Genomic DNA, 16,273 nt, shown 5'->3' with positions numbered 1-16,273 from the left:
TTTTGAGTACTTTTCATGCCATTTTGGTCTGGTTGTGTCTACATCTAGATAGTGATTTGCCCTTCCACTCCTCATCTCTGGTAACTACCAAAGAAAGTTGCTTTCTGTATGGACACCTATACTCATTTAGTGATATCATACAGAATTTGTCCTTCTGTGATTGACTTAAAGTTGACCCTGGATAATGTCCTCCATATTCAACCATGTTACAGTCTATTTTGAGAACGTATTGATATTCTTTATGCCTGCATGGCATTCCCTTGTGTATTTGTATCATGGATTGTTTATGCATTCGTCTGTTGATGAGATGTTAAGTTTTTTTTGTATTTTTGCCATTGTAAATAATACTATGAGCATAGGTTTGCACCTGTCTGTTTGTGTCATGAGTTTTAGTTCTCTAAATTATATACCTAGAGGTTGTATTGCTAGATAGGGTGCTTCTACTTTTCATTTTTTTCCAGGACATGCTATGCAGTTTTCCATAATGCAGTTAGTTTTTAGGAAACAATTACTCATCCACTCCCACAGCTCCCATTGTCTTCAGCCCTTATTTCCCTTACATGGATATTCTCTATGAAATCCAGGTAAGTAACACCTGTCAATTCCCTCACTTATTGGTTTTTGAAGATGCTGAAAGACTTTTCTGTAGCTAAACAGTAGCTTCAGGGTAGCTCTGTTGTAGCTGCACGCTTCTGTTCATGGCCCAACCTAACATACAATTGAAACTGACCTTTAGGCCACGAACATCAGACTTTCCCTGAGGTTAGCCCTACTGCCTGTGGGGTGGCAAGTTTGCAAGGGTAGGGAAGGGCAGTGTGGAAGGTGATTCCAGGGTTCCAGCATGAAAAGTGGACCCACTTGAACCTGGGATAAGGTATACCTGTCAAGTTTTCCAAGAAATCATGTGCTGTAAGTCTACTTCCATCACATTTTTTACTTTTTTGATTCAGAGTTGTTGGGCAATTCTACCAGCCTTCCCAAACGCCACCATTCAAGTAGTGTAGAGGGAGATGATACAGTAAGCTGGGAAACTGACCTACCAAAATCCCCCACTTGGAGTGATTTGGGGGAGTCAGTTTTGTTTCCTATAGCAGAGCTGTTATTTTATCCCCCACGGTCCCTAACATTGTCTCTTTTTCAACCTCATAATTATGTGCTCTGGTCTGCGGAACCCAATTGGCTTAGGTGTTCATCTCCACTTTTTTCCTGATGATCAACCAGTTACTAAATTAAAAAAAAAAACACCTTGCAAGACCAATAGGCAAAAAGATACTCTGCGTGTTTCAGTGTTTGTGGTATGAGGAACCCTCAAAAACAAGGCAGGGGGTCCTCTCAACTATGTCTACAAAGTGATACAGGGTGGGAGGGAGGAAGTACCCTTTGGAACAAGGTTGCTCAAGTCTAGTGGTCCCGAAGAGCTAAACACCACCACTAAAAGTATAACCTATGGGCATTTTTGCTTTCCTGGGACCAGCCCTATTTTATGCTTGGTTTTGTGGGCATTAGTGGAGAAAAAAACAATATACCTACCAGATACACCTAGCATGGAAAGGAGGAAATAGGCACAACCTAGTCTAGTTTTAGGTATACCGATGGAAGTTGGGGTTTTTTTTCACCTGATGAAAAATCCATGCAGATGGGAAAGCTAGTTGTACATTCATATCACCCTAAAAAGTACCCCTTACAATTTATTCCAATTTATGTGGGGCCCATTCCATAGTTTGATTGTTTTCCACTGTGAGTAAATGAACCTGTTTGTCATAAATGAGCTCTTCACCAAAGGATAGGTTTACGGGGCATGTTTTCAATTCCGTGTGTTAATGGGATATGTCTCCTCATCAAGTGGAGAGAATATCTGTGAAATGGTTGTTGCATAAACAAAGCTGCTCCTGAATGCAAACTGATGCTTCTCACTTATACTCAGTTTATTGTACTCCCACTGAGAAGCTCAGTCAGATGCAAGGCTGATTAGTGTGGTGTTTATCAGAATAGGACCCATAGTCATATCCTCTGGCCTTGACCATTCTGGCTCCCCCAATTATTAGCTGTATGACCCCCTATAGGTCTCAGGTTTCTTATCTGAAAAAAATGGGGATAATATTCTCATCAACTTTAGGGGACTAAAATGAGGATTAGTTCATATTACACACACACACCCACATAAGGCAGCTTCAACTGTCTGGGAAAGACTCTATTGTTAAATTCCATTTTCCACAGACTTTTTAAAGTGACCTAAACTAGCTGCTGTAGAATCAATTCTTACTCAGGCTGACTCCATATTCCTCAGAGTAGAACTGTACTACCCTGTTTTTATTTGCTTTGAACTTTCTACTGTGAAGTGGGTGAAGGTTTACAAACCAGTTTTCTACTCAACAACTCATACACGCTTTGTGTAATCGCATTGATGGCAATCTCCTTAATGTAGTAATATCATGGATTGATCCTATCTCCTTCTTATGTTTCCTGTTTCCACTCCTCCTCCTTTCCTAACCTTTCCAACTTTTGTCTTTCGGTAAATGCTGTCCTTTTGATCTTAAGCAAATGATTATTCTAAGGTGTGCCTACTTCACTAGTGCTATTTCCCCTTTATAGACCCACCTGTTAGCTAAACATTGAGCTATGGGTGGTGGTGGTGGGGGGGTGTTAGTTCATTTCTATACAAGAGGAGTGACTAAGGGCCATAATCTCAGGGGTTCCACTAGTCTCTATCTAACATGTAAGCCTGGTGTTTCTTATCATTTAAAATTTGGTGCCACATTTCTTTATCCATGACCTTCTAATGTGATCTCTATCAGAGTAATTGGTAGTGGGAGCTGGGTGCCATCTAGTTCTTTGGTCTCAGAGACTTGGAAGCATATGTTTATGTGGTCCATTAGCTTATTGGAATGATTTTACCGTGCATCTTTGATTTTCATCATTTTTATTTTCTCTGGATGGGGGAGAGACCAATAAGTTGCACCGTAAATGGACAATAACAATCTTTTAAGACCCTGTCAGTTAATTCTCAAAGTAGGATGTAGAGCATTTTCTTTGTGGACTATGTTATGCCAATTGACTGTGGTGTTCCTTGAGAGTGGTTCCATTGAGCTTTCAATGACTGTGACCTTCTGGAAGTAGACCATTAGACCTTTCTCCTGAGGCACTCCTGGTTGGATTCAAATGGCTAACCTTTGGGTGAGTAGTAGAACACTTAACCATTTGTACCACTCTTGGAAGTTCATGAGCTATACAAGCACACACAGAACAACAACTGCTCACAACAGTATCTGAAACATAGTAAGTAACTAATGCATATTTGTTACTAAAAGTGTTCAGATATCACACATAGCTCAAAGTTTTAGTGCCTTTAATTATTTAAGTGATGTTGAAAAATCTAGTCAAGTCTTAAACAGTCCTGGTAACACTTGTTCCTCTAAAACAGAAAAAGGGAAGATATTCTAACATCTTTAACTCATATTAGTAACACCTAAACATAATGAAAGTATTAGACTTCACTTTCATGGCCTTAGATTGAACTGATATCTTAAACGAGCCATAATGAGGAACCTATTCTTCAGCAACACAGTTCTTAACTAATTTTCCTAAGCTATGGATACAAGTTATCGAGCAATTACATGGTGCCAAGCACTAAGCCAAGTTTTTTTCCCCACATATCTTATTTTGTTCTCACAACGTCCATGAAAAGTTATTAGAAAAATCTTTTAAGATGAGAAAAATTGAGATACAAAGACGTTAAATCACTTTACCCAGTGAATGGATGGAGTTAGGTTTTAAATCAAGTCTATTTGATGTCCCAAAGTTGCTTGTTTAACTATATAGCAAATCAAATATTCAAAAGAGGAGTGGTACCAACTGAAACTGTTTTATGAACTATCAAGTCACCTAAATGAACCATGAAAGCGAGGACTAGGACCAAGAGGAGCATCCAAGAGGAGAGGACCACTATCAGCTTAGTGGAAGTTGAGACAAGAAGCAGGCACAGGCTATATGTTTGCTTTACTGGTCCACATGCCTAGCTGTGGCTAGTGGCTACAATTGCTAGACACATTTTGGAGTGATCACCATCTCCTTTGGGTTACAGTCTAATATTTTAGAAAGACATCTAATATTGTTCATCTTGTTTGAATTATTATCTTTTAGAAATGTGACTTAATAACTTGAGTGTTTCCTTTTTTAAACTACTGTCTTTGAGTTGACCAAGTTTCCTTATATGAATAGAATCTCAGGAATTGACCTGCTTTAGGACGCCGACCTTCAGACAAGGTCTGAAGCCTTAAGCCTTGAATAGCTCTAGAATAAATCATGTATTCTATAATTTTTCTAGGTAACACACTGAAACACATTGGTTTGGAATTCACTAAGTTAGCAAGTGTTATATAAATTAGGCAGGAACTATGCTGAGATTTACTTTTGAATTATCTATGGAAAAAATAAAAACATGGGTAAGACTGATGAGGAATGTTTAAATATTTTTAAAGAGAATTACTCTTGAAATAGTTAATGGATAGGCAAATTACTAGACATCCTTTCTATTCATTAGAAGTCTTCTATGTTGTTGCTAGATGCCATCAAATTGCTTTTGACTCATAGTGACTCTGATTGACAGAGTAGAACTGTCCCATAGGATTTTCTAGGCGGTAGTATGGATGAGAACAGATTACTAAGTCTTTCTCCTTCAGAGCTGCTGTTAGGTTCAGCTATCCTATAAATGAATCTAGCGCTCTTATGCAACCCGTGAGTCTTCTTTTTATAAGGGTCTATATTTGTCAACACAGAGGATTAACTTGTAATATTTGTATACTCTTGAGAACAAATGTTAGAAATATTTTAGATTGACCTGCCCACTAATTCAGAATGCCCCACCTTTACATACCATGAACTGGTGCGATTTTGCTTTCTTCCAGCTTCCTCACTCCTTACCAAGTCTCTTCCAATGCTGACCGTCTCTCTAGTCTTGTTAAGCTCATTTGCTCTGGCACTGTCCTTAGACATGTAGAACAGTTGGTCAGTGCCCTCTTTATAATAACTCTTGATGCTTGAGCCTGGTGATTAAATTGCCTCTTGGCTCTCTTTCACTAGGCTAACCAGTCTCAGCTCATTTAGCCTTTCCTCACAGGCCCTATTTCTAAGGCTTTAATCATTTTTCTCTGCACTTCTCTGGATCTTCTCCAATTGCTTTGCAATTGTTTTAAGATTAAGCCTGATAAGCAGGCCAAATCTAGGGGGTGGCATTGGCTAAATATTTATTTAATGAATGACTTACAAATTAAGGTGGGTGGTACAGTGTAGGGTAAACAGCACTTGACTAGGAGTTAGAAGACCTGAGCTTTGTCCTGGTTCTGCTATTTACTAGGTTTGAGCAGAGGGCAACCATTGGATATGTCACTTAATTACCTCTGAGTCTCATTTCATTGTCTGTAAATGGTGGGGTTAAACGTATCTGCCCTGACTGCCTCCCATATAAGGAACATCAAATGAGATAACCCATGTGAAAATTTGTCAGCAACAAAGCATTATGCAAACATTATATGTCAGGTATTTTTCTAAATGCTTTGAAAACTTTAACTCTTGAAGGTAAAGTGATTATTCCAATTTTACGATGAGGAAATGGAAGCACAGAGAGATCAAGTAACTGGTCCGAGATCACACAGCTTGAGATATAATCCATGCTAAAGTGCTTCAGAACTTATGTTCTGAAAGTTAGCTATTCTGCCTTTCTAAATAAATATTAAGATCCATATTTTGAAATATGAGCCAGCATCAATTTAATGGCAGTAGGACCTTGCAAAGAAGGCCACAGGTATATGCTACTGTGATGGAGGATCTATTCAGCCATAGGCAGATAACTCTATTAGAGACAACCTGTTCATAGGTTAACACATACTTTGGTAATTGAATCAGGCAGCTATCCACCAGTGGAGATATCCTCATGAGCATAATATGCAATACAGGAATTCTGACAGGAGATGAGAGACTAAAACTAAATTTTCACATAATGATAGTTTAGTTTTCCTGTAAGTGTGTAATAATAATGGATATTTTTCTGTGACATTCTATGCCTTCAGAACAATTATGACAGCACTGTGAGATAAGCAGAACAAACTTTATTATCCCTGCTCTACAGTTGAGAAAACTGAGGAACAGTAGTTTGTGTGCCCCAAGTTCCCACAGTGTTATTTGGATTCAGAGCTCCACCTTTTGTTTGTTCTATTACGTCATGCAGAACAATCCTAGACCCCAGGATAAGATCCTATAAAATCAAAAGATTTAACAGAATGCAAGACGCTCAAGAAATGAAAGTCACTAACAGAAAAGACGGAAAACAAAGTATGATAAGGAGGATGTTCCTTTGCTTTGGGCTATTAAGTAGGTCACCCATTAAAAGGCTATTTTAGTAGAAAATTTTAGAGGGCATATAGTCCATGCACCAACATCACTGACCTGATTCTTCACTTTCAAGATCTAAGAAAATCAGAGTTTGTGTGTGTTTGTGTGTGTGTGTGTGTGTGTGGTGGGGGGATGGGGTGTAGCTCAAGAGAATGTTAGTAGAGAAGTTTGATTTAATCAGGCTAGTGCTCTAGATTTTCTGTGAGATGTGATTCACTAGATGAGATGCTGATCTTAACAAGGAAACAGCTTTGTACGTATCTTTATGATGCAGAGTCAGCAATTTCTTTCTCTTCATTTTTAGAAAAATTCTCTTCTTGTACTAGTAGATGGAGGCATATCTGACAACCTGTTAATATTTTATTTTGTATAAAACAGCTCTTTCAGGAAATGGATGCTTATTATCACTGCAATCTCTGAGGTTATCCTGGCTCCCAGGGACACTAGGATCAAAGAAGAAAGGAACTATTTCCCTTGCATTTTTATTTATGGTAGGACAGGCACTTTGTTATTAACCAGAATATTGAGACTTCTAAGGAAAATAACAAACTTGCACCCCATGTCAGTTAGATTCTTTATCCCAAACAAATTATCTATCTGGCGTAGGGGGAAACATTTCTTATATTTTTTTTGTGTTAAATGTAAATATCCAAGTTTAATAATAAATATATTTTGCCCATTAAATCATATTTTCTCCTCTTAGCCTGTCTTTATCACTACCGCCCCCCAAACCATCTTAGAAATATGTTCTTGAAGTACAGAGACATACACAACACAATTTCTCTCTTTCTTCACCTTCTTTGGAAAGATCTGGGGGTAGTGAGTATTCCGGCAACTAGACTGCTTAAACAAAACCCCTGCCTCTCTGTCCTACTATCTTGCCCATTCCTGATGGGAGGAAGGGATGGCAAGAAGAAGAGGATTACTTTGAAATAGATTTGAATGAAACAGAACTGTGGAGGAGTGTGCTTATCTGATGAAAAACCCAGATCCATTGCTATTGAGTCAGTTATGACTCACAGCAACCCTATATAGTGTTTCTGAGGTGCAAATCTTCAGGAGAGTAGATAGCCTCATCTTTTTCCTGTGAAGGGGCTAGTGGGTTTGAACCACTGACCTTGTGGTTAGTAGCCCAAAGCTTCCCAAACAGTGCCACCAGAGATCCTTATCTGATAAACTCCAAATCCAAACCCGCAGTCATCAAGTTGATTCTGACTCATAGCAACCTTATTGGACAGAGTAGAATTGCTTCCTAGGATTTCCAAGACTGAACATTTATGGGAGCAGAGAGCCTCATCTTTCTGTGGATCAGCTGGTGGGTTAGAACTGCTGACCATTTGGTTAGCAGCTCAAAGCATAACCCACTATGTTACCAGAGCTCCCTCCCTTTCTTTATCTGGTAAGTAGTACTAAATGGCAGAGGTTTTCCAATGAATCATATTATGCAATTTTCATGAGTTTAGTTCATACCCTTCACCCCTCAGCCACGGGGGAGGAAATAAGAATTAGAGACTATCAAAAGTTTTTGACATGCTTCGTCTGTTGGCTACTTAATTTCTTAGCAGATATGAAAACTGCTTCAGGTTGACGATTTAACATGTTGGTTAGGTGGAGAATAAATATCCAATGTACCTGTTCCAAAATCGTGTTAATCCTTTCGACCTCGCAGTCAATCAAGTATCGCTTTTCCTGTCTCCTGTCCATTTCTTCAATGATGCGCCGGAATTCCTGGACGTCCTTTATGTTTCCCACAGACCGTGCTGTCACTTGCCAGTTGTTTTGCACGGCTGCTTCCATAATCGCTTGGAGGATGGAAAATCCTAAAGGAAGGAAAAACAGCTACAATGATTTTTTTCCTTTAAAACAAACAAACACAGCATACTTCTGTAGTTCAAAATCATTTTCATTCACCATCCAGTGAGGCCCTTCGAACTGTGTTCATTGTACAGAGCAGGCTTATGTACATATGTAACCTCAGTCTTGAACTTTCCGGACAATTGGCACCTTTAGTTTTAAAGGAAAGAAGATTCTATAACTAGTGGTAACCAGACTAGGTCTGTATCAAGCCTCTGTTTAATCAGTAAGAACTGAATGAAAGTATCTAATTGTGTTTATTGGCATGTTCTATTATAGTATATATGGAATAAATGTTCTAAGATTCTTTCTTATATTTGGTCGTTGTCTTTTCTGTTAGAGTTGAAACTCATTTGTAAGTTCAAACTCAACTCTATGTAAGTTGTTCATCGTACATATAAACATTCTTCAGAATTAGTTGAGATAAAAACTCATTGTATTATGGCTGATACTTACATAGCTATGAATATCCAATGAAGTAAATTATGTCTCCCAAAGAAATTAACTCTAATAAAACATGACAAAACGTCTTTATCAGAGATATCATATTTACCCTTTGAGCCTTGTTTACTGCTACCACCCTGGATCTGTGCTGAATGGGAGGGAAATGATCTGATGCTGGGAGTTATAGATAACCTTATGAGAGGGGCTGAGAAACTGGGAACAGAAGAAGTGTAATTCAGAAGAATAGGATGGGAGTTTCCTATGTGCTGGTATTTTAGAATATTCTTGTCACTAATATGATATGATGTTCATCAGATCTCTCTCTCTACACACACACACACACACACACACACACACACACACACAATTCTGATTCAAGGCAACCCCGTGAGTTCAAGTGCAGGACTTCTCCGCTGCGTTCTATTGTCAGTATTCTCTAGGAGGCAGATCACTGTGCTTTCCTTCTTCAGTGGGTGGGCTCTAATCATCAAGTATTGACATTTTTTTACATGTCATCAGAAGTGACTCCTTTATTTCCATAAATTTAAAATTGTTTTATGTTTAGATAATAACTAATGACACAACTCATCTGTTAGTGTATTGCACTGTGCTGGCTTCCATGTTGCTCTGATGCTGGAATCCATGCCAATGAATTGTCAAATATCAGCAGAGTCACTCATGATGGACAGGCTTCAGCAGAGTTTCCAAAGAAAGACAGGCTAGGAAGAAGTATTTGTAGATCTACTTCTGCAAACATTGACCAGTGATAACCCCCTGAAGAGCTGCTGGACTTGGCAGACACAGTGTCAGACGATGAGACTGTCAGGTCGGAAGGCACTCAGAATATGATTAGAGAAGAGCTGCCTGATCAAACAAGAGTCTACTTTAATCACATCAAATTAGTAAAGTTCTTGAGACCTTCATTTGCTGATGTGGCATGACACAAATTAAAAGGAAACAGCTGAAAACAACCCTTGAATGTGGATTGTATGAAGTATGAATCCAGGAAAAAGGAAGTTCTCAAAAATGGAAAGAGATTGGAAAGGGGGAACTGATTACAGGGATCTACATATAACCTCCTCCCTGGGGGATGGACAACAGAAAAGTGGGTGAAGGGAGATGTCGGACAGTGTAAGATATGACAAAATAATAATTTATAAATGATCAAGCCCTCATGAGGGATGGGGCAGTGGGGAGTCAGTGGGAAAAATGAGCTGATGCCAGGGGCTTAAATGGAGAGCAAATGTTTTGAGAATGATGGGGGCAACGAATGTACAAATGTGCTTTACACAATTGATGTATAATATGGATTGTGATAAGAGTTATATGAGCCCCCAATAAAATGATTAAAAAATACGGAAAGAGATGCTGGAAGGACTGATGAGCAGCAATGGACTAATATTGGCTGTGTTGAATCAGGCAGTCATATGGTCTACTATGCCAGGACTGACGAGAAAATCATTTCAAGATCTATTCTGCAACTGTGGCATTTAGTCCTCTCTCAGGTGTGGACAAGAACTCACCCCCCATGGCCAAACAATAGACAGCGTCAATAAGGGGAACCTTAGTACTATTGAGGTACACACAGCTTAGAATAGTCCACCATTGGAGATAAAAGAGGCAGCATTTATCCAAGGACAACGTTCAGAAGGGTTAGGAAAGAAGGAGGACTGGATGTGGGAAGCTCAGGGAGGAAGTGGAATAAGTGATGTTACATTGTGAGGATTGCGATCAGTCGCGTGAAACAAAATGGGTATGGATTGTTGAGTGGAAAATTTAGCTGCTCTGTAAACCTTTACCCAATTCACAATTAAAAAACTATCCTGAAGTACAGTGCAATGTTTGTTGTCAGTGATATAATAATATTTACATGTCTACATGGAAGTCTAGTTAATATGACCATTATTCAAATTCACCCACCAAACACTAATGCCAAAGATGAGGAAATTAAAGATTTTTATCTATTTCTGCAGTTGAAAATTGATCAAACATGTATGGCATTTCTTAAACTGAAAAACTTAAGAAAAAACTTACACCTCGAGTTAGTGAAGAGTTCTACAGGGAAAGTATTGAACGAAGAAGGAGGCATCGAAAGAAGATGGAAGGAACACACAGTCACTGTACCAATAAGAACTGGCAAATATTGAACCATTTTAGGAGGGAGCATGTGATCGAGAAATGATGGATGATGTTGAAGGAAGAAGTCCGAGCTTCATTGAAGAAAATCACTGATGAAAAAAATCATCCAGGAATGGATAGAATACCAAGTGAGATATTTCAACAATTCTCCACAATACTGAAAATGCTCATTCATCTATACTCAGAAGCTTGTAAGACCTCTGGTCATTCCAATAGAAGAGATCCATATTTATGACCAACTCAAAGGAAGGTGATGCAAAAGAATGTGGAAATTATCAAACAAAAGCACTATCATCACACACATAGATTTTTGCTGAAGATAATTAAAAAGTGGTTATAGCAGCCCATTGACAGAGAAGTAGCAGAAATTTAAACTGGAGACAAAAGAGGATGTGGAATGAGAGATACCATTGCCAATATCAGCTGGAGCTTGGCTGAAACAGAGAATACCAGAAAGATTTACCCATGTTTTATTTACTATGCAAAGGCATTCAACTCTGTGGATCATAACAAATTATAGATAACATTGAGAAGAATGGAAATTCCAGAACACTTCGTAGTGCTCCTGCAGAACCTGCACATAGACCAGGAGGCCACTGTTGGTATAGAACAAGGGTTTTAAAAAATTAAGAAAAGTGTACAACCGGATCGTATCCTTTCACCATATTTATTCAATCGGTATCATGAGCAAAGAAACCACGAATCTAGATTATATGAAGAAAAATGTTGCATCAAGATTGGAGGAAGACTCATTAACAATCTTTGATAAACATAAGACACACTCTTGCTTGTTGAAAGTGAGAAACACTTGAAGCACTTACTGATGAAAATCAAAGACTTCTGCCTTCAATATGGATTACACCTCAACACAAAGAAAGCAAAAAGCCCAATAGATAACATCTTGATTGTATTAGTGATATAATCTGTTGTCAATTTGATAGAATTACGAGTGAAGGGTTGGAGTTTACCTGTCAATCAGGTCATAGTCAATGAGGCCTCTGTGAGGGCATGGTCTTATCCTGAGGATTCTGCAACTCTAGTATTTCCTCCTTGGAGGTTGGAAACACACACTCTCTCTTTGCTCACTCCCTTGGAGACTCTCAACTGACAAGGCTCACTGCCTGTGAGACATTTCTGAGGAGAAGCCAAATGAAGTTACCCTGAGGCATTCAGAGTTTCAGAGCTGAAGGAACCACATAGAGATCCTCTGCCAACGCCGTGATGCTTACAATGCCACTGGATCCACAAGACTTCCCACACTGGCCTGTGATCTTCCAGCATTTGACTTCATTGCTTGTGTTTCTTGAGTCTGAAGAGGACTTTATAGATTGTTGTTGGACACATGGGCAAATATTGTATTTATGGACTTGATTTGGACTGATGGAGTGTTTTCTCAATATTCAATTGTTCTTGTATATAAACCTTTTTCTTATACACATGAGTGTCTATGAATTTGTTTCTCTCGTCTACCCAGAATAACACATTGATAAATGGAGAAATATTGAACTTGTCAAGGATTTCATTTCATTTGGATCTATCAACTATTAATGACCATAAGAACCAAACCAAACCAACCAACCAACCAACCAACCAACCAACCAACTCACTGTCATTGAGTCGATGCTGACTTATAGCAGCCCTATAGGACAGGATAAAACTCTCCCTGTGGGATCCTAATACTAACGGTTTATGGGAGTAGAGAGATCTGTCTTTCTCCTGAGGCGCAGCTGGAGGTTCTGAACTGCCCACCTTGTGGATCATAGCCCAAAGCATAACTTCTAAGCCAACAAGGTTCCACTATGAGAACAGCAGCCAAGAAATCAAATGACACATTGGGAAAATCTACCATAAAAGTCCTATTTAAAGTGTTGAGAAGTACACCTGATTCCAAGTCATGGGATTTGCAATTGTACCATATGTATGAAAAAAATTGGACAATTACGGTATATACTTGAGTATAAGCAGACCTGAATATCAGCGGAGGCACCCAATTTTACCACAAAAACGGCATTAAGGATGTGCTGAAAAACTCGGATTATCCATGAGTATATATGGTAACAAGGAACTGAAGAAGAATCTATGTATTTGAGTTATGGTGTTGGCAAACGATATTGAATATACCATAGACTTCTGGAAAAAGTAACAAAGCTGTCTTGGAAGAAGTACATTCAGAATGCTCTTTAGAAGTAAATAAAGATGGCGAGACTTCATATCATGTACTTTGGTCAGATTATTAGGAGGGACTACTCCCTGGAGAAGGACATTATTTTTAGTAGAAGCCCAGCAAAAAAGAAGAGCTGCAAGGAGATAGATTGACACATTTTCTGCAACAATGATCATAGCAAGGTGCTGCAATGACTAGTAATGGGCAACAGTGTTTTGTTCTATTGTGCACAGGGTTACTGTGAGTTGGTACCAACTTGACAACATCTAACAATACCAACAACCATGACTAATGGGAGCAGGTGATGGGGATGACTTGCAAAGACAACATCTGGAGGAGCAGAGAAAAGAGGAAGATCCTGCTGTCCTTTGAATACATTCTTGGTTCTGTGCTATCTTGGGCTCATCCTGTAGTGCAAACAGATTACAGTTGAGAATCTTCTTCAGTGCACCATATAAAATGGTATTGACATTTGGAGAGCACGCTTCAGGGAGATGGCAGCAGTGACTCAGCCAGTCATTATGACTCCTTTGTGTGCTGGGTGTATGCAGGAAGAAGATCACAAACGAGACCCAAGCACTTGGTAATTTCCAAATGAGGAATTTCAGCACAGGAGCTCAAAATTACAGATCAGAGCAAATTACCATTGCTTTAAATGCTAATTCTTGCTCTTTTTTAAACCAACCACGCATATTTATTTCTGAGATTTACATTTTCATGTGGGTTTTCGATGTGCTTTCAGCTTCAGTGGGAGTTGAGGGTACATGGTGGGCCAAGGCATAGGCTGAAGAAAGAAACAGAGGAAGAAAGAGACTACAGCATTTGAAAATTTGTTCTTAAGCAATGTACACTAAGGGCACATTGATTTGAATCTAATTATGGTAGAAATTTATAAAAATTTGGAAAGGACTGAGTTGATACTACTTATGAAGAAGGTATTGGCTGAATAATAATGGTAATGAAATTACACATTAAACATTGAAGTAAACTTTGTTTTAAGGCAGTGGTTCTCAACCTTCCTAATGCCGCAACCCTTTAATACAGTTCCTAATGTTGTGGTGACCCCCAACCATAAAATTATTTTTGATGCTACTTCATCATTGTAATTTTGCGACTGTTTTGAATTGGGCAACCCCTGTGAAAGGGTCTTTCGAACCCCAAAGTGGTCATGATCCACAGATTACGAACCGCTGCTTTAAGATCTGGTATCAAAATACAAGTTTTCCACATGTTAAGTAAAAAAATCTACCTTTTCAGAAGAAAAAATCTACCTTCTAGTAACTTCTACTCATTGGTTCTCTTCTACTCTTTGGGTGGAACAGAACTGGGTGGTGACACAGAACCAGTGTACCTATGGTTCCTTTACCTGACACCTCCTACCACCTACAGACTTTTCTGGATGATTCTCTGCCTTCACCTTGAAGTTTCCCTTACTAACTTCAGATTCATCTCTCCAGGCATCAGTAGATCTAAATTCAAAGTAAATAAATGCAGAATCCTATGTGAAAAAGCAGTATTATAGATACTTAAGCATTTTAAATGTAAGTGGATAAATATGTTACATGCACGTGGAACACTATGCTACTCCTAGAAACAATAGTTCAATCTGCATATGCTGACAAGCAAAGGAGTCTGTGATCTATTGTTACAAAGAAAATATCAGGGTTGACAATGCAGATCTGTGGGTAGATGCTTGGATAGACATGCAGGTTAAAGAGGTGGGAGGGGGAGAGTGGGATTACATCCACAAATTTATATAAGCGTGGCAGAGAGTACTTGTATATGTGTATTTACTTTTGCTGCAAATTTATGAAATCTTCTTGGATATAACCATACACAATGAGTGAATGAGTTGCTGGGTCTGGGAATCAAGGCCAAAGTCTCAGGGGACATCAAGATCAAACGGCAAAGCATAGATCCCAATAGGGTGAGCAGCTACTGGAGTCTCACCAAAAGCCTGTAAGCAGCCATTTAAGGCACAACTACTGGTCTCTCCCCAAAGAAGATTTATGAAAAGAGAAAGACAGTGGAAACATATAGTCCAATGGACCCATGGACCTAAGAAACATCAATTTTCATGACCCTGCTACTGCTACCAACTGCACTGAAAAAGATCATATTAGTCCAAATCAGCGGTTCTTAACCTATGGGTAGCGACCCCTTTGGGGATCAAACAACCCTTTCACAGGGGTCACCCGATTCAGAACAGTAGCAAAATGACAGTGATGAAGTAGCAACGAAAATCATTTTATGGTTGCAGGGTCACCACAACATGAGGAACTGTATGAAAGGGTTGTGGCATTAGGAAGGTTGAGAACCACTGGTCTAAATCCAAAGGAATGAATGGTGTCAGAGCTTACATTCTGAGCACCTGGATTGCAAAAGGCTATGAATGACAGTAGGAGTCCAAAATCCATGTTCAGGTCCACACATAGATTAAGCCTCCAGTGAATCCCCTTTGACCATAGCCCGGGTTTGGGAATAATTTTGGTATCAGGCAGAGAGCATTGGCAAGTCAATTGTTGCAGATGTAGTTAGGCTAAAAGGTAATACCTTATCATTTGATCTCCTTTTGGACTCATTTTATGGTTGATTTCAGGTTTTAATATTTTGTACTTTTTTTCGAGTGAAGTTTTTATATGTTTTGTTGTCTTTTTTTTTGCTTCCTGCTCGTGTGCTATCTGATTTTCTTTATGTGACATCCAGGATAGGTAAATCTATAGAGACAGTAACTGGATTAATATTTAGCTAGGGGAAGACAGGGGAGGTTTGAGGGGAGATGAGGAGGTAACAATGAGTGTGAGAACAAAATGTTCTGAAATTGATTGTAGTTATAATTGCACAACTCTTCTCAAAATGATTGAGCAATTAAATTGTATGACATATGAAATATATGCCAATAAAGCTATTTTTTAAAAAAGGAAGTCCAGGATAGAGTGGGAAGAAATTGTAGAACAGGACTAAAAATTAAAAAGCCCTGGCTTGGAAACCCTCTGATGGCAGTTCGACTTTGTCATGTATGGGTAGGAATGGGGGTAGATGTGGGTTAGAATCTGTTTGTTGAGTTAGTTCTCTTTTTGGTTTGTCTCTGAGGTGTCTCAAGTCCCTGGTGGTGCAAATAGTTAATGGGTTCATTTATTTGGCTGCTAGCTGAAAGATTGTAGGTTCGAATCCACCTAGAAGCACCTAGGCAAACAGGTCTGGTGATCTGCTTCCAAAAAATAAAGGAGACTTTGAAAGCCCTGTCCATTCTCCTTGGATACAAATGGAGTTGCTATGAGTCAC

The 16,273-nt window shown here is 39.0% G+C and overlaps 1 protein-coding gene across 1 annotated transcript in view; it reads right to left on the bottom strand.

The window, feature by feature from the left end:
- GRIA3 (glutamate ionotropic receptor AMPA type subunit 3) overlaps positions 1-16,273 on the bottom strand; it is a 400,526-nt gene that overhangs the window by 196,664 nt on the left and 187,589 nt on the right. The window contains exons 4-6 of the mRNA XM_004713054.2: positions 8,020-8,207; positions 4,921-4,944; positions 4,523-4,529 (exon numbers count right to left, since the gene is read on the bottom strand). Coding sequence (XP_004713111.1) covers positions 4,523-4,529; positions 4,921-4,944; positions 8,020-8,207 — 219 coding nt within the window. The remainder of the gene's footprint in view (positions 1-4,522; positions 4,530-4,920; positions 4,945-8,019; positions 8,208-16,273) is intronic.

Source organism: Echinops telfairi, unplaced genomic scaffold (genome assembly GCF_000313985.2).
Source record: "Echinops telfairi isolate 266 unplaced genomic scaffold, ASM31398v2 ScPeMD7_6080;HRSCAF=6971, whole genome shotgun sequence".
Classification (NCBI taxonomy): domain Eukaryota; kingdom Metazoa; phylum Chordata; class Mammalia; order Afrosoricida; family Tenrecidae; genus Echinops; species Echinops telfairi.
Note: the sequence above shows the minus strand (reverse complement) of the source record. Positions and strands in the feature narration are given on the sequence as shown.